Source organism: Oncorhynchus kisutch, linkage group LG18 (genome assembly GCF_002021735.2).
Source record: "Oncorhynchus kisutch isolate 150728-3 linkage group LG18, Okis_V2, whole genome shotgun sequence".
NCBI classification, from domain to species: Eukaryota; Metazoa; Chordata; class Actinopteri; order Salmoniformes; family Salmonidae; genus Oncorhynchus; species Oncorhynchus kisutch.
In genome coordinates this window covers 53,678,321-53,696,558 of record NC_034191.2, presented here as the reverse complement: position 1 = coordinate 53,696,558, position 18,238 = coordinate 53,678,321, and the positions used below count along the sequence as shown (strand labels likewise).

Sequence of the window (18,238 nt, the reverse complement as noted above, 5' to 3'; positions counted from 1 at the left end):
TATTCTACAATGTAGAAAATAGTAAAAATAAAGAAAAACTCTTCAATGAGTAGGTGTTCTAAAACTTTTGACGAGTAGTGTGTATATATACACAAAAGTACATGGACACCACCCTTTGACTATTTCAGCCACACCCATTGCTGACAGGTGTATAAAATCGAGCACACAGCCATGCAATCTCCATAGGCACCAACATAGGATTGCCACCTTTCCAAAAAGTCTGTTTGTCAAATTTCTGCCCTGCTAGATCTGCCCCGGTCAATTGTAAGTGCTGTATTTGTAAAGTGGAAATGTCTAGGAGCAACCATGGCTGAGCCGCAAAGTGGTAAGCCACACAAGCTCACAGGACGGGATCGCCGAGTGCTGAAATGCGTAAAAATCACCTGTCCTCGGTTGCAATACACACTACCAAGTTCCCAAACTGCCTCTGGAAACAATATATACACACTACCGTTCAAAAGTTTGGGGTAACTTAGAAATGTCCTTGTCTTTGAAAGAAAAGCACATTTTCTGTGCATTAAAAGAGCATTAATTTGATCAGAAATACAGTGTAGACATTGTTAATGTTGTAAATGACTATTGTAGCTGGAAACGGCAGATTTTTTATGGAATATCTACATAGGTGTACAGAGTCCCATTATCAGCAACTATCACTCCTGTGTTCCAATGGCACATTGTGTTAGCTATTCCAAGTTAATCATTTAAAAAAGGCTAACTGATCATTAGAAAACCATTTTGCAATTATGTTAGCAAAGCTGAACAATGTCGTTCTGATTAAAAAAGCAATAAAACTGGCCTTCTTTAGACTAGTTGAGTATCTGGAGCAATCAGCATTTGTGGGTTCGATTACAGGCTCAAAATGGCCAGAAACAAAGACCCGGTGCACAACTGAGCAAGGGGACAAGTACATTAGAGTGTCTAGTCTGAGAAACAGATGCCTCACAAATCTCAACTGGCAGCTTCATTAATTATTAATTATCTGGCAACACCTCTGGTGGATGTTCCTGCAGTCCTCAACTGGCAGCTGCATTAAATAGTACCCGCAAAACACCAGTCTCAACGTCAACAGTCAAGAGGCGACTCCGGGATGCTGGCCTTTTAGGCAGAGTTACTCTGTGTTATTTTGCCATTCTTAATCTTTTCTTTTTATTGGCCAGTCTGAGATATGGCTTTTTTCTTTGCAACTCTGCCCAGAAAACCAGCATCCCGGAGTCGCCTCTTCACTGTTGCCGTTGAGACTGGTGTTTTGCGGGTACTATTTAATGCAGCTGCCAGTTGAGGACTGCAGGAACATCCACCAGAGGTGTTGCCAGATAATTGAATGTTCCTCTCTACCATAAGCTGCCTTCTATTTTTGGTCAGTATGTATGTATGTATGTATGTATATAATATATATATATATATATATATATATATATGTGTGTGTATCAACAGAATGGACAGTATATGAATAGGAAAGTGTGTACAGCAGTAGTGATTTCAGATGAGCCTTGATATATATATATATATATATATATATATTATATAATCTATATATATATACACACACTATTTAACAGTCTGATGGACTCTTGGTCCCAGATTTGATGCACCTGTACTAGAAGGCAGAAACAGGCGGTAGCAGGCAAACAATGAGGCCGTGGGAAACAATGATTGAGTTGGAGAAGTGCGTGGCCAAGCGGTCATGGGTGAACAGGGAGTACAGGTGCCTTTCCCCTAGTGCCTAGGTATAGGGGCTGGGGGATAGGAGGTAATGGGTAGGAGCTAGTGGGTAGTATGGTGTGTTGTTCACCTGTGAGGTTCCAGTCATAGAGCTCCAGTATATCCTGGAATAGGTAGGAAGAGAACAGCTCCAGTCCTTTCACACAGTAGTTCTGAACATGGAAATAGGGAAACAAAGGGTTATTTATCTCTCTCATATATTCATCTCTCTCTCATATATATTTATATATATTTATCTCTCTCTCATATATATATATATAACCTGATAGCCAAATCTAGTTCTCCTTATCAGGCCATTCAGCTGGTGTAGGTTAAAAACAACCTCTACTTCTTTACGGCCTTGGGTGAGAAGACTGCGGGGGGGGGCTAACCAGAAGAACAACAGCCTTTTAACTCCAATTACAGAGGAGAAAGCAATAGCGAGAGACCCCAAAGAATTTGAAAACAAATCAAGTGTTGATACTATTTTGTGATCTGTTGCCACAAGAAAACGGTACAGTGAAAAACTGTTGTACTTTAAACCAGTGGTGTAAAGTACCTAAGTAAAAATACAATAGAAGTACTACTTAAGTTTTTTTTTTTTGGGGGGGGGGATCTGTACTTTACTATTTATATTTTTGACAACTTTTACTTTACTACATTCCTAAAGAAAATAATGGACTTTTTAATCCATACATTTTCCCTGACACTCAAAAGTACTAGTTACAATCTGAATGCTTAGCAGTACAGGAAAATGTTTGAGAGAACATCCCTGGTCATCCCTACTGCCTCTGATCTGGCAGACTCACTAAACACAAATGCTTAGTTTGTAAATTATGTCTGAGTGTTGGAGTGTGCCCCTGGCTGTCAAAAATAAATACAAAATAACAATAATAATGAAATCGTGCCGTCGTGTTTGCTTAATATAAGGAATTTCAGCATTTACTTTTACTCAAGTATGAGAGCTGATTACTTTTTCATTAAAACATTAAAACCAGATAATTTTACTCAAGTAGTATTTTCCTGGATACCTTCACTTTTACTTTAGTCATTTTCTATCAAGGTATCTTTACTTTTACTCAAGTAGGACAATGGAGTCCTTTTTCCACCTCTGACTAACTATTTGCACATCGTTACAATACTGTACATAGCCATATGACATTTGAAATGTCTCTATTCCTTTGGAACTTTTGAGAGTGTAATGTTTAATGTGAATTTATTTATTGTTTAGTTCACTTTTGTTTATTATGTATTTCACTTGCTTTGGCAAACATATATGTTTCCCATACCAATAAAGCCCTTTGAACTGAGAGCAGGGAGAGAAAGAGGGGCTTTACTGACCTCTGGTGTCATCTCTTCAATAAAGTGAATGGTGTAATCTATGTTGAAACGAATCACTCTGCACAATGGAATCTGGGATGATGAAAGAGAAGGGGGGGGGGGGGGAGAAGAGAGTAGAGGAACACTCATTACCATGATGTTAGACAGAGGTTACAGCTTTTCAAGAAAACTCATTACAACCTCATCTCCATAAGCAGCGGCTGCAGCCCAAAATCACACACACACACTGGCAGAGTAACACAAACACACACAGTAATGTGCACACACTGGACACTAAACACACACCCCAACACACACATACCGAACACAAACAACCCACACGCGGTATCTCTTTACCCATGGCTTTTGAACATTAAGTGACTCCAATCTCTTTAAGGAGATAAGCCTGCTCTTCCGTATTTAATCTCCCAGTTACATGCTCTTTGTTGTCTGAACGGGAGTCCATTTTGGAGGATTAACCTGGCCCACCGTATATCATGCAGTGGTGCCCACCCCTCTAGCTAACTAGCAGGGGCTGATATCGCTGCGTTCTGGAGTCTCTAATCCCCAGACGCTCTGTAATGAAAGGTTTTTTCAAGGGGTTGTTTAAATTATCCCGTGGTAATCTGGGTTTAATTCTCGCCAAATTCTTTTCAAATTGGAATATGCGCATTTCGCGTCATTATTCAAACACACACAAATATTCAAACACACAACTCTCTCAATCACTGCCTTATTCAGCTAGGCCTTGCCTGCCATCGATTTGCCATCCTTTAGGGACAAAAATTTATATGAAAGAACCTAATACAGTTCAACTTGGCTTGCCTTTCAAGCCTCCCCTGAAACTCTCTGAAGCCCCCCTGGGGTGACGCGCCTCAATTTTGAAAACCTCTGCTAAAGAGGGATCCTCTGTCGATACGTATGAGGCCTTTAAAGTCCCAACCGCTGTTATATTTGACAGTTACTGATGGGCCTTTAAAAGTAGAGAGGGAGGTAGTGGACTTAAAACCCAAGGTCGCCATCAGCAGTGTGGCCGAAAAGGAACGTAGAGTGATTCCCAAATGGTACCCTGACCAGGGTCCATAGGGTGCCATTTGGGAAACAGACTCATTTTGTCTGAGGTTGACTCTGGAACAAAGGAGAGGACCGTCGCGAAATGCAGATTTTAAGTTGCTGGGTTTTTTTTAAGCTGGCCGCTGGCTCTGAATTATTAATGGATGCTTTGCTTTATAAACCTGCCTGTAGGGACGGACAGAATATTCATATTACGCAGGACACACAGGCAGCTGACGCGGCACAGGTTGTCCCATCGGAGGACACGAGGGAGAAAGGAAAGGCAACAGAAGAGCTGTGTGTTGAGCTATGCATATACTTTAAAACAACAGGCCTTGTTACATAAAGGTTAAATAAAAACATTTAAAATAGTAATCAAGAGAGAAAGATCAAAGAGAGCGGAGGGTATGATGGCAGGATGGATCATTGCATGGTGCTTACGTTAGTGAGAGGCATGTGGGAGAAGAGGGAGAAGCCTTCGAACAGGTACTCATGGTCATCGTACTCGATAACCGTAGGCCTGTCTGTCTGGGAACAACACACACCAAAAATGTCAGAATGAAGTCTGATGTAATTTTAAGAGAAATCTATGGTTCATGGTTTTTGGGTCCAGCTACAGTGGTTCCTCCTTTAAAAGTTCTGTCATACTCCAGCACACTTTGCGGGCTGCTGCAGAATTCTGTGGCACTTTATTTATTTGTCAGATATTTTTTACATTAATGCCAGTTAGCGCTAGTTTGACCACCAGAGGGAAACTTATAATATTGGCTTTACTAGAGAATAAAAAAAAAAAATGGTAGTAACATAGTACATGGGATTGATTAATATTATGGTGTTTCGATGCCGAGAAATTTGAAAAACAAAACCCTCTGGGTTTACGTTAGGATGGAATGGAAAATATTCTGCTGAACAACGTGAGTAGGCTACAGTATAAGAGGATTGGAGGATTCTAAATTAATATCTGAGGGAGATAACATTTCCAAACCCTAATTGTAGTGTAACCAATACTCATTTCGCCTATGGTAGGCCTACAGTGTATCTACATATATTTTTTTCAATGACGTGGCTCTCTGCCAAGAATTACATTTAGAGGATTGGAGGATTCTAAATTAATATCTAAGGGGCATTTTCCGTTAGGGTTTGTGATAATATAAGGGGCATTTATAACATAAATTAATTATTAATAATCGTTTTGTTTAAAAAGTGATGATAATTTGGAGATTTAACCTAGAGTGAGCGAGAAAATGGCATTTCTTGAACATGGGGTGAGACATTGTCACTAATTTGCAAATAAAGCCAGTTATTTAAAATGGTTTATTTCTGGAGAAACCTAACTTGATTATTTAGCAGACATCACCTGCTTATACTCAGTCAACACACCTTAAGAATATACATGAACATTTTAGCTTCTCCATGTCTCAGAGCAGCGCGAAACGGTGCGGAAATAGACGTCCACAGCGGGAAGGCATATATATATATATATATATAAATAAATTATTATATTTTGAAGATTATTTCCTTTAAAAAGAAAATGACAGTGAGCGATTGTAATCTGAAAAAAAGGCCAAAACAATTTTTATAAAGGACAAAACATAGCCCTGCTAATAGCCATAATGATGCTGTACAACATAACCATGTGTGTTGAAAGAGTATTTTCCAGTAAGCAACAACTTGTTTGCCTTCATTAGACAACTTTGTTCCAATATTTCTGTAATTCAGTGATATTTATTCCCATAGTCATTCGTTATGGATCCATAAACAAAATCAACATCTGCATTTGGAAAGAGTATTTTTATAACTATTTTATTAACGAAAGCGCAAAGATGCTGATGAAGAAATACAGTACTGTACGGTATATGCTTTTACATTTGGATAATAAAGTATTTAGAGGATATAAGCCACCTGCATTTGTTTATGAGGCTACTGTTCAGTCTGACAAGTAAACATAGCCTACAAGACATACTGTAGTAAACATGAGAAAGTGCCTAATTCCTTACATAAGGGAGAGCAGGCCATGTCCAGACTTTCTCGGTGACGTCAAGTACCTTCAATAATGGCTGTACTAGAGAATGCGGGCACGCGGGAGACCGGGGTTCAATTCCCCAACGCGAGGAAGGAGTAGGCTGTCCTTGTAAATAAGAATTTGTTCTTAACTGATTCCATATGTGTTATTAAAACCTTAGTGTAACAACAGTTTTATTAAGTAATACTGAAGTCGTGCACAATTATCTGTTTCTATTTAGGTTTATGTCGCCCATTCATTGTCAGAGACACAGTAGAACCCAAAAGCATAATCAGTGCTCTAACTCCCCCTTGTGCTGGTCAGGAGCAATGAAGTGGTGACGCAGGGTATCGTACTAAACCACAAATGACCTTTTAAGTCCCGCAGCATAATTGCAAAACTTTTAGTGGAGCACTGTACATGATTCCATATGTATTATTTCATAGTTGTGTTGTCTTCACTATTATTCTACAATGTAGAAAATAGTGAAAATAAAGAAAAATCCTGGAATGAGTAGATGTGTCCAAACTTTTGATTGGTACTTGCTTAATTCATTTGATTCATATTATGGTGTTTCTATTCCCCCAAAAAACGAAACACCCTCTGGGTTTCCTTAGGATGGAACGGAAAATATGGCGCCATACAACGTGACGGGCAGCTGTACAGTACTGGGCTATTTAGCTAAAGAATCCCAATGTCATGCGGGCACGCGGGAGATCGGGGTTCAATTCCCCGACGGGAGGAAGGAGTAGGCTATCCTTGTAAAAATGAATTTGTTCTTAACTGACTTGCCTAGTTAAATAAGGTTACATTGAAAGCATAACCTTTATGCACTCTAATTATTTAATTCCAGTCTAACCAATACCCAAATGGAGATTAGGTAAAAATAAACATCTCATTGATTTATCAAGACCAGTCCCCATGCTTGTCTAAGAGCAGCGCAAAACAGTGCTAAAATAGTTGAACTAATAGTTCAATATGCTCTTAAAATAAATAAGACCTACACCACTTTTAACAGCACATTACTCAACACTAGTGAGACTCATGTTGCCTACGGTAGGCCTACAGTAGATCGAAAAATATGATGTGACTCTCCGCCAATAATTACGTATGGAGGATTGGAGGTTTCTAAATGAAAACCAAAAGCCACCTGATGGGTCTGGCGGCCGGCACGGGTATCGAACCTGCATCTGTAGCAACGCATTTGACTCCGACACACCCATCCACAAATTATCAAAATACAGAGAGGTGTTGGTAATGGTACATTGTCCTGCTAATTGCCCATAATGGGCTATTATAATACTGTATATGGTGTCCAGGTCAGGATAAGCAAAACATTTCTTTATTAAAGACTATCAGAAAATGTTGGTACTTATTTTGATCCAAAGCCATGAATGAGCGAGTCACTCAGCTTTATGTAGGCACTGGCTAAACGACTGTGCCATCAACTTGACTATATATATATATATAAAATAATATTTTGGAGGTTATTTCGTTTTCAAAAAAACAAAAGATTGTCATCTGAATAAAGGCCAAAATAATATTTGTGAAGGCCAAAACATTATTTCTGTTTTTAGAGGGAGAGAAACGCTGGGCCAATTGTGCACCGCCCATAAAGGCCAAAACATAGCCCTGCTAATAGCCATAATGCGCTGTACAACGTGACCGTGTGTTTGAAAGAGTATTTTCCAGTAAGAAACAATTTGTTTACCTTCATTAGACAACTTTGTACCAATATTTCTGTAATTCACTGATATTTATTCCCATAGTAATTCGTTATGGATCCATAACAAAAAAACTATGGCATTTTGAAAGAGTATTTTTATCATTATTTTATTAATGAAAGCATAAAGATGCCATCATTAGTTACATCGTTTTAGTTTGAACGTGCAAACTGGCACTAAGAACAGAACAGCAGGAACGTTTCCCGCCAATATTAGTGCAATGCCCCTTGAACATTTTGGAGATGATTTTGTTTTCAAATAACGTAAAATAAGCAAAAAAAAGGCCATTCTTGAACATGGGTGAGACATTGTTACTAATTTATAAATAAAGCCAGTTTGTTATTTAAAATTATTTAGCGGGTGAGAAACCAAAAACCTACAGTCATCTCATGGGTCTCCCAGTCAAGGACCACACGGGTATTGAACCAGCATCTGTAGCAACACAGCTTGCATTCCTATATAGTGTCTTAGACCATTGCACCACTCAGGCGCTGTACAACATGCCTGGTCGGGAGTGGCCTACAGTACTACAGTAAGTATTATTTTAGCTAACAAAATCAAATTTAAAAAAACCTTAGTGTAACAATTTTTAGTAAGTAATACTGAAGTATTATCTGTTTCTATTTAGGTTTATGTCGCCCATTCATTGTCAGAGACACAGTAGAACCCAAAAGCATAATCAGTGCTCTAACTCCCCCTTGTGCTGGTCTGGAGCAATGAAGTGGTGACGCAGGGTACCGTACTAAACCACAAATTACCTCTAAGTACCGCGGCGTAAGCTCGCAACTTTTAAAGGAGGAACCACTGTAGGGCATAAGGTTTTTTCCCCGACTACGTCACCTTACCAGGACAAACTACAAACTCAAGGTAAGGTCATGTGTTCAGGACAAAAAACTCAGAACTGTGAGAGGGATCAAGGTGGAGAGCGAGACAGATGTATTCATACCAGGAAGTTAGTAGGTGGAGACACAGTGATTCTGTAGTGGTAGAGCTTCCCAGAGTTGTTGTTCATCGGACGACATTCCTTCACCGACTGGAGAGCAAGAGAGAGAGTCTTTGTACTAATGTTTAATAGTAGAATATCTATCCTTTAGTATTTTAGTGTGAATCAATGCAAGATCTTTTAGAAGAGAGTAGAGTAGGTTGTGTGTGTTTACCTCCTCTCCAGGGTAGATGCTGTGACGTATCCCTGTGCGTCTGGACTTGGCACTGCACTTACACAACGGCCCATCGTTCATCTGTACACACACACACACAGGACAGCCATAACCACTATGAACACTCCTCCAAACCGTAACAGGTGCTGAAGGGAGTTGTGGAATGTGTGTAGTACACAAACACAAGAGGTGATATTTTGACAGCAGGCAAAAGATGTCACCAAAACAGAATGAATCACTTAAAATACACTTATTATAAAACACGTTTGCAAAAAACAGATTACAGGATTAAATTATGTGCATTCGTACATCTGCAATGTTTGTTTCCAACACCACATAATTTAAAACCAGTTGCCCTGTCATGGGCATTGTTTAAAAAGGTTTCAAATAAAATGCCATTACAAGTATTTTGGAGGAATATTATTTAAATCAGGTGTGGTACTGCAGGGCTTGAATGAAACCCTGCACAACCCAAGCTCTTCAGGACCAGAGTTGGAGAAGCAGGCTGTGATAGACCATGTTAGAGTAAAACCTGTACTCATAATGCTCAGAGTAGGAGTGGTGATCTACGATCTGGTCCCTCTATTCATTATGATCTGAAAGGCATCCTGCACTATGAAACTAGATTTTTTGAATGAACATTTTCTGATTAGTTTCTTAATTATTACTACAAGGGTCAATCTACCACATCTCCTCGATTAATCAAAGACATTAAATCAATTAATCAAGTGCAGGAGGTTCTGACCTGTCCTGGGTCGTTGTACCACAGCTCGTCATGCAGACGGTCTGGATGGGCCTTCTTCCTCTTGATCTCAGCGATCACGTCAAACACGTCAGAGTCAGAGCTGCTGGAGCAGGTACTGCCTCCCCCGTCAGACTCGCAGTCTGACTCACTGCTGCTGTGACTGTGGCACTCCTCTGGAACAGACACACAACAACCAGGAACACTGTCAGTGGCTAGTGCACAGAGAGAGGTCTCAACACAACCACCACAACACTGACTTTTGGTCACCTGTCTACTCTGGTGTATGGTTTTTACACTTGTTTTTTAATACTAGTTGTTCCTGCAAAAACCAACACCTGGACATATGTAGACACACTGCTGTGCACAGGGTTTCACTTCCTTTTTTGCACTGTCGTTGGCTAGTCCACACATGAGAGGTCTGAACTCACAGCAAAGACAGTAATTGCTACTGAAAACAGGTTGACAAGCCTGAACACTGTGTCAATCTTAGTGCACTAAATGTTGTAGCTAATCACGCTCTCTTTTTAACTCTCCTAGTTGTCGGACAGGGCTGAAGTCATTCCTAATCACATTAAATCAATCTCAGACATGGCAAGGCAAGTTATACACAGTTTATAAAGCAGGTTTGACAGTATTTCTTTACTTCATTCAACACAAGACACAACTGTCATTTTCACATTCCACCGTTACATAACCAGTGTTAGAGTTTAAATACCTTTGGGGATACTATCTGATATCAATACAGTACCGGGCTCCTCATCTAGCTTGGTCTTGGGGGGGTCCCATTTGGGCCGGGCCGACTGAGCACGCTCCTGTCTCTTGACCAGCTCTTCCTCGAAGCGTTCGTACAGGTCCCTCAGCTTACTGGTCCCCACCACCGTAGAATCACCCTACAGCAACAAAACAGGGTCACACAGAGTTTCAAAAGGCAGTATGAGAAATTTGAGCAATTGGTTGAAAGACAGTAGAAAGCTGTGGTGGTACAAATCACTGACAGAGAATCACTGACAGATCAGAGCATTTGTAAATGCCTCAATGATTATCAGAGATATAAGTGTTCATATGGTGTTGTAACCTCAGACATTTTCCAAATACATTTCTGGTGCATACTGTAACAGGAAAATCTGAAATTTGGTTACATTTTCATACAGAATTAACCTGTTTGTGTCAAACTAACAAAGTCAGCAAAGAAAAGCCAGCATAAGCCTCCTACCACTTGATCCATGGGATCGCTGGAGTAGTAGTTCTCAGCATGGGTACAGCGGATCCACGCAGGCTTCAGCAACTCATCCTCCTCTCTCTCATCTCCCTCCCCTTTCTCCCTCTCGCCTCTCTCCCTCTCGCCTCTCTCCCTCTCCCTCTCGCCCCTCTCCCTCTCCCTCTCGCCCCTCTCCCTCTCCCTCTCCCTCTCGCCCCTCTCCATCTCTCTCTCCCGGTCTCTGTCTCTATCTATGGAGACTTCAGGCTCTGTGTCTCGGCTCCTGGCGGAGGTATAGCTGCGCTCTCTGTCTCTGCTCATCCCCGGTCCATCGGACCTCCGGTCCCTCTCCTCCTCCCAGCGACCACGCTTCCTCTCTCTGCTGCCTGACCGACTGCAGGGAGAGACACACATAAATGGAGTGGGTAATGGTCACATTGGGAAACAAAGCAAAGGAGAGAGAGTAGAGAGAGAGAGACATCCATCTCTGCTCCTACTGTGTAAATAGTTACATTGTGTGCATATAATTGAAATCAAAGACGTGGGTAACAAGCTAAGTACTTTCCGGGTTCAGTATTATAACTAGGGGATCTATTCAATCCGTATCATGAAAGTACAGCGTTACAGCATGATTAAAATTTAAAGGCTATGTTGCCACGTTTGCGGAGACTGCATTCAATCTTTAAAGTTGTATTTGTTGATGCATATGTATGCTCAATCCAGAATTATCATAAAATGTATATTGTGCAATCCGTAACGCTTCAGCAATACATATTGAATATAGCCCTAGGTGTATTTACATGCAAGCAGACACAGATTAAAGGTAAAATTAAATATATATATTTTTTTTTATTTATTAAGTCAACGTGAGCATCCATTACCTTCTAGGTCGCTTCCTGTGTCGGTCAGGTGACTGAGACCTCCGACTGTCTCTGTGGCGATGCCTCTCCCTGAGAATACACATACCCGCACACACAGACAGACACACACACACACTTCCCTTAGAATGTACAACATACAGATCCAGATCTGGTATTGAAAGCATTGCATTAAAGCAAACACGGTAACGCATAACATGCGTCCACTGAACACGAGTGTCTGCTAAATCAGGGTTTCCCAACCAGCCACCCATGCACATTTTGGTTTTTGTCCTAGAACTACACAGCTGAAATCAAAAACCAAAACATGCACCCAGGGGGGCCCCAGGACCGTGTTTGAGAAACCCTGTGCTAAATGACCAAAATGTAAATGAGGACATTATACGTTGGGCATGGGACCAACACATACCTGCTGCGTTCTCGACTCCGGTGACGGGTAGGAGGAGTCCTCCCACGCTGTTCGTACTCTGACCGATGTCTCCCTCCCTCCGGCCTGCGTCTGTCCGGACTCCTGCCTCGGTCCTTCCCTCTCTGGTTCATGGGGAAGTCCATCTTGTGTCTGTCGCCACCACCACCACGACTGCCGTAAGCATAGCCACCCTTCTGCTGCCTGTGGTCGTCATGGCGACCCCCTCTGCCTCTCTCCGGCGACCTCTGACTCCTGTCGTCCATTTGCTGTTGCTTCTCAGCCTTATACTGCTGCCCTCCTCCTCCATGAGGACTGTGCCTGAAGCCCCCATGGTCTGGCTTGAAGGAGCTGGGACCCTGGTGGGAGCCGTAGTTCCCTGGGCTAAAGTTTGGCAGAGGAGGGAATGGAGGATGGGAGTAGTTCATGGAGTAGGGGGGTTGATGGTAGCTCATGGACTGTGGAGGCATGGTAGGAGGCATGCCGGGGGGGTGAGGGAAGGGTGGAGGGGGTACGGAGGGCATCATGTAGTGGTAAGCACTCTGAGCTGACGCTGGAGACCCAGATATGGAGCTTCCAGAGGTGTTGCCGGCGAGAGGAGGAGGGGGGAAGTTGGGGTGGCTCTGGGTGTTGGGGTTGGGGAAGGGGGGGCGTACGGGGCACTGGCTGAGAGGACTGGCCGTCATACCCCCCTGAGTGGGCACTGGAGGGGGGTATGACATGTAGTCTGAGTGTGCAGTGATGTAACCACCCCCACCACTGTTTCCTTGGCCACCATAGCTGTGAGAGGAGCTGTGCTGGGCCTGGGAGTCGTAGTGGTAGGGGGACATTGGCGGCTGGGGGGGTGGGGGTCCTAGGTTGGTGGGCCGGTAGTTTTGGTGGGAGCCGTGTTGACCTGGGGGGGCTCTTCCTCTGGGGCAGCCTCCACCTCCTCGACCCTGATGGAAGGACATACCTACAGGACAACAGGAACAACATATTTAAATAATCGCCAATGTGCACAGTGCCACCAGCTATGGTCCAGGATGTTAGTGTGCTTCAGCAAGCCACACTAACACCTTGGACCAAAGTTAAGTGTCACCATGCACAGCATGATTACACAGCACAGACCATCTGAATCAACACTCGATTATCTGTGGACATAAACCACCAAGTATGTAATGAATTAGCAATCAAGTCAGCCTGTACTGACACCATTGTACTGTGGCGAACGTTAGCTACAAAGTAGCTAGCTTGCTACAGTAAACGGCGAGTAACGTAGCTTGTTTAAGAAGTTAGCTAGCATGTCCTTTCGGCTACAGTTGAACAACAAACGATGGCAAGCTAACAGCTAACTAGTTATACAACTAAGCAAAGAGGATGGATAGCTAGTTAGCTAGCTAAGTTTACAGCGCACACAAATTAGCCAGTCATAATGACAATAGCTAAATGGGAGGCTAGCTAGCTAGCTGTATGTATTAAACATAAACAAACAAACTAGCTAACGTTTGCTAATTAACTAGCTGAATCCAATGAAAGCCTTCAAGAGAAGCTAGCTACGTTATCTAACATTACCTTCAGATTTGATAGCTTACTAGCTACACGGAGCCTGATATCAAACTGAAGCGCATCAATAACTGAATGGCATGGAGTGCTCTTGAAACATATAACCTTTAGCTAGTCAAGGGAGATAAATAGAGTTTTTTTTAATAAATTACACATAAACATGACTTCTATTCATGCACTTGTTGAAAATACCTTGTTGGTTGAATGGGTTTTGCTGAAAGGTTTTACTGTGCGTGCAAGCATCTGTGTTTCCAGTCGGAATGCTAAAGAAGATGGACACGCATGACCCAAGGCACACAGGTCATGGCTAGAATGGATCGAGCTTTTGTCAAATAAACGTCAAAATTGAAATTTGGGATTTTACCTAACCCTTTCCATAACCTTAACCTAATTATCCTAACCTTCTACGTTAATTCTCCCAACTGGCTGCGCAAATTGTCTTATTATGCTACGAAAAGACAAATCTGACTTTTATTTTACAAAAGCTGTACCCCTTCTAGCCATGAGCAAGGACACCCCTGGTGCCCAAATTGAAGACAAATGTCGCGGAGCTGAGACTCGAGTGACAGTCATCCTGACGAGCCCTTCTGCCCAGCAGCATGGGCAGAAATTATGTTCTTATATTTAAAAAAAAAGTTACAATGATTGAGTGACTGGTTGACGCGAAATCTGTATCTAGGTGATTCTGCAAATTCAAGCACTTTGGCCCTGCAAGCTTTCAGAAATGAAAACGTATTGAAACACAATTTTAGCAGTGTTATAATTGTCTTTGATTTGTCTAGAAACAGTATCTGATAATGGCTATGATCGTACTAATCAGGAATTTAAATATTTTTCTCAGACAGCAATAGACAAATGTAATTTCCTTCACGTCATTACGTCATTACATTTTAGTTGTAAATGAAATATACAAATAATTTATAACACATTTCTTATACATTTGTACATTAACTTGTATTGAATATTATTTTAAGTGATTTTGAAGATTTCCCTAATATTAATATTAATAATTCAAAATGACGCCTGAATGTATAAACTTGACTTTGGGACAGCTGAAAACATTTATTTAACCTTTATGTGAGATTAAGATAACAACCATATGATTTCCCTATCTAAAGCAAATCAATCAATGTAAATTATACATAAAATATTAATTTACCTCAAAAATATGGTTGTGGTGGAAATGACAAGGTGTGGTGGAAATGACATCTATGTAAAAAAAAAACGTATGAAAACAATACTTTATTGCAAACATTTTGAACAACAACAATTGCAAAACGTTGAATTAATATAAGACAAAGTAATATTCCAAAAGTAGCCGATGGGCAGAGCTCAAGGAAGTAGACCAGTGTTTTTGAGAGATGGGCCCAGATTGCAGAGGGATCATCCGCATAGAAGAGCTCAGTGAGCAAAATGAAACTGTATCATTTGTGGTATATCCAACACAGGTGTGGAGGGTCACCTGCTTGTGAGAATCACCAAAGTGAACTGCCTGGATTTCACTGGTGTATTTACACAGGTAGTTCTCTGAAAAGTCAATATGCACGAGGAACTCCTCTTTCTGCAGATTCTCTTTTAATTCTCTCAGTTTGGAGTATTGGTGTTGAATGTTGTACACGTGTATCGCCAACTTTTCTTTCAATCCTTTGGAAAAGTTCTCCAGTAGAATCTGCAGTGTGCCCACAACTTTTGTTTTACTGTCAAAAGTAGTGAACTTCTGTCGAATCCCGCCGAAGATGGTGACTCTTCCTGTTCGGGCGGCGCCCGGCGGTCGTCGTCGCAGGCCTACTAGCTGCCATCGATTCCCTTTCCTTTTGTTTCTGTTAGTTTGGTCTAATTGGTTACACCTGTTTTGAGTTTAGCTTAGTTTGTAGGCTATTTAAGGGCACTAGGCCTGCGGGCTTGTTCTCTGTTTGATAATGTTGGTTGATTTTGTGATCTCTATTTTTCCAGACAGTTTTAGTCCTGTTTGTTTGGACGGGTTGTTTCATGCGCCCTTGTGGTTTGCATGTCCGTTTTTCGCTGTCATTGGAATAAAGATCCACGTACGGAACTAACCTGCTCTCTGCGCTTGACTCCTCCACCCACCATTCATAGAAGCCGTAACAACTTCTCCATGTTTCCCGCTTTGTTTTTGTTCTCTCTCTTCAGCTTTGTTTTTCCACTCAAACCACCAGCATCAAAGACAGGTGTTTAAGCTCTTTGGCTTGGCAAAGGGAGCACTCTCTATACATGCACTCTCTCTTCAGGTTCTCACAGCACAGACTCGATAAGTTTGTCAATGTGGTTGCAGCTGATCACTTTGTGATACTGTAGTTTGTCTGCCATGAACTGGAGGTTGGCTTGACAACCCAAAAAGGAAGTATTTTGCAGAATTCATAGTATAACATTTTAATCTCTGAATATTCCCTCTTAAACTTCTGATAAAAGGTTCTGAATTGTGCCATTCAAGAAGCACTTCTGCTTTTTTTTCTTGTTCCTCGTATTGAAGAATTGTTGCCTTGTTCTCATTTGCCCTCGTTGCCTTTTGTTGAAAATCTAAATTCTCTTTGAACAGGCCATAAATGCTCAGAGGCTGAGCATTTTGAAGCCACTTGTTTGTCCATGCCACTGCACATTTTTTTAAATACTTTTGCTTTAGTTCTACAATGATGGCATTTTAAAATAATAAAATCCTTCTCAAGTTCTTCTGAGTTCCTTTCACTTGCTGTTTTGTCTTTGTCTTTGGGGAATATTGTCTCTCTTTCTGTAAAGCTTTATCAAGTTTGACATTTGTCATGCAAAGATCTCTGTTTTTGAGCGCACCTCTTCCAACTTCTTTTCTTCCAGCAGGTATTTGACTTCTCATTCTTTTTGCAAATGATGAGAAAATTGTTCAGGGCATGCGTTAGAGGCAGGTAAGTTAGGGGCAGGTATGTGGGCCTCGTGTTCTGGCTGCAAGTCATCTGGTGACTGAGGTGGCGTGTTGCCTGATAGGTAGGTCTCCATTGCAACTGTTCTCTTTAAAGTCGGTCTTGGTTGCATTTCCATTGCCTTCTCTTGCTTTTTTTTGTTCTAGCTTTGTTAAGCTCGGAGATAGATTTCCCTACGATACTGTGCTGTTTTATATGGCACTTCTAAAAACAAAGAAATACTACATAAGTTTTCAACTTGTGCTCATCTTGGAGCATTTTCTAGATTCAATTAATTTAAAACCAAATTAAATAAGCCTAATGTAAAAACTAATAACATAATGAGTTTTTGTCATTTTCAACACGTTCTGTCATTTCCACCACAGTTAAGTTTGTGATAAACATGTCTTTGATGGAAATGACACTTCTACAGTTTTTGGAGAAAAATTACAGGCTGTATAGCATGCTTTGGCTAGTATAACAGCTAGCATATAGTTTACACTAAATACATAAAATATACACATTTCTTCAAAATTCTACCACAAATTAAAGACATACCTTGTTTGGAATTGACTGACAAATATTCTCTACACAAGCAATATTTACCTAGATTCTTCAACTTCTGGACATCACATCTGGAACAACAGTCCGCTGCAGCCATGTGCTTCAGTGTCACACCAATATGTTTCCATGGTAACTAAGTGAACATTCTCTTGAAAAAAAAACTTTATTAATGAGGAATTTGCCCTCAGTGGTGGAAATGACACCACCACCAAAGGACAGGTATATTTTGTGTTAAAACAATATAAAGGTCATGCTCACAATGAATATTGATATAGATTTGATTTAATTGACTATTTCTCTAGTAGATAACACTATATAATGTGTAATTATTCATGTTCTCTCATTGAAAAACATAGTAGAAGCTCCAAATCTCGGTCAGGGACAAGGGAAAAACAATGAAATTGAGGTATAAAATGCATCTGAAAATTAGCTAAAATACTTGAGAGAGGTGTAAAAAAAAAAAAATCTGGGATGATTGCAGTGTGAACTTAACATTTAAAGAATAAATATATTTTTAAATAAAATCCCCAAAATTTACCCCAAGGTCATAGAAGTGCCCATAGTTGCAGAATCACCCAACTCGACTGTGCTGTATCAGCACCATGGACAGAGCATGCGGCGGAGTGTGTGTGTGTTTGTGTGTAGGGGGCTATGGAAAGCAACTAGGCAGTTAGGTATGACTCAGTTAGGAAAACGCTGCACATCTGTGGTAGGCTACGTAAATAACTAGTTACGCCGCCTGTAATTTTTTATTTTGATTGATAAGGACAGAGTCAAGTTTACAGGTGAAGATGCTTTACTCAACTCTGCCTCATGCCCCACCTCTACATTGTTTAGTGAGCTTCTTCGTTAGCTGTAAAAGGCGTTAGTGTTATTAGCCTATTTAGCGCTAACTAGCTAATCTGCCAAATGAGAAATGAAACCTCGGAGGCCACCGCCAAGCTCGTCTGCGATGATGCTGCTACGCTCCACCTAGGTCCGCATGAAAAGCCTACCCACCGTTCCACAAGTGTCATCACAGCCACTTCCCCTCCATCCCGACTGTCCCTGACGA

General features: G+C 41.2%; 1 protein-coding gene across 5 annotated transcripts in view; it reads right to left on the bottom strand.

Moving 5' to 3' along the window:
• drosha (drosha ribonuclease III) overlaps window positions 1-14,053 on the bottom strand; it is a 148,130-nt gene extending 134,077 nt beyond the window's left edge. The window contains exons 1-11 of one of the 5 annotated variants that reach the window (XM_031796306.1): window positions 13,922-14,053; window positions 12,188-13,139; window positions 11,782-11,850; window positions 10,916-11,294; window positions 10,451-10,592; window positions 9,703-9,875; window positions 8,958-9,038; window positions 8,747-8,833; window positions 4,516-4,602; window positions 3,043-3,114; window positions 1,793-1,874 (exon numbers count right to left, since the gene is read on the bottom strand). In XM_031796306.1, coding sequence (XP_031652166.1) covers window positions 1,793-1,874; window positions 3,043-3,114; window positions 4,516-4,602; window positions 8,747-8,833; window positions 8,958-9,038; window positions 9,703-9,875; window positions 10,451-10,592; window positions 10,916-11,294; window positions 11,782-11,850; window positions 12,188-13,137 — 2,122 coding nt within the window. In that variant the 5' untranslated portion in view covers window positions 13,138-13,139; window positions 13,922-14,053. Of the gene's footprint in view, window positions 1-1,792; window positions 1,875-3,042; window positions 3,115-4,515; window positions 4,603-8,746; window positions 8,834-8,957; window positions 9,039-9,702; window positions 9,876-10,417; window positions 10,593-10,915; window positions 11,295-11,781; window positions 11,851-12,187; window positions 13,140-13,738; window positions 13,806-13,921 lie in introns of those variants that run through there. The other 4 variants (XM_031796304.1, XM_020507411.2, XM_031796307.1 and 1 more) reach the window with 4 other exon arrangements.
• Between the last annotated feature and the right edge of the window lie 4,185 nt (window positions 14,054-18,238).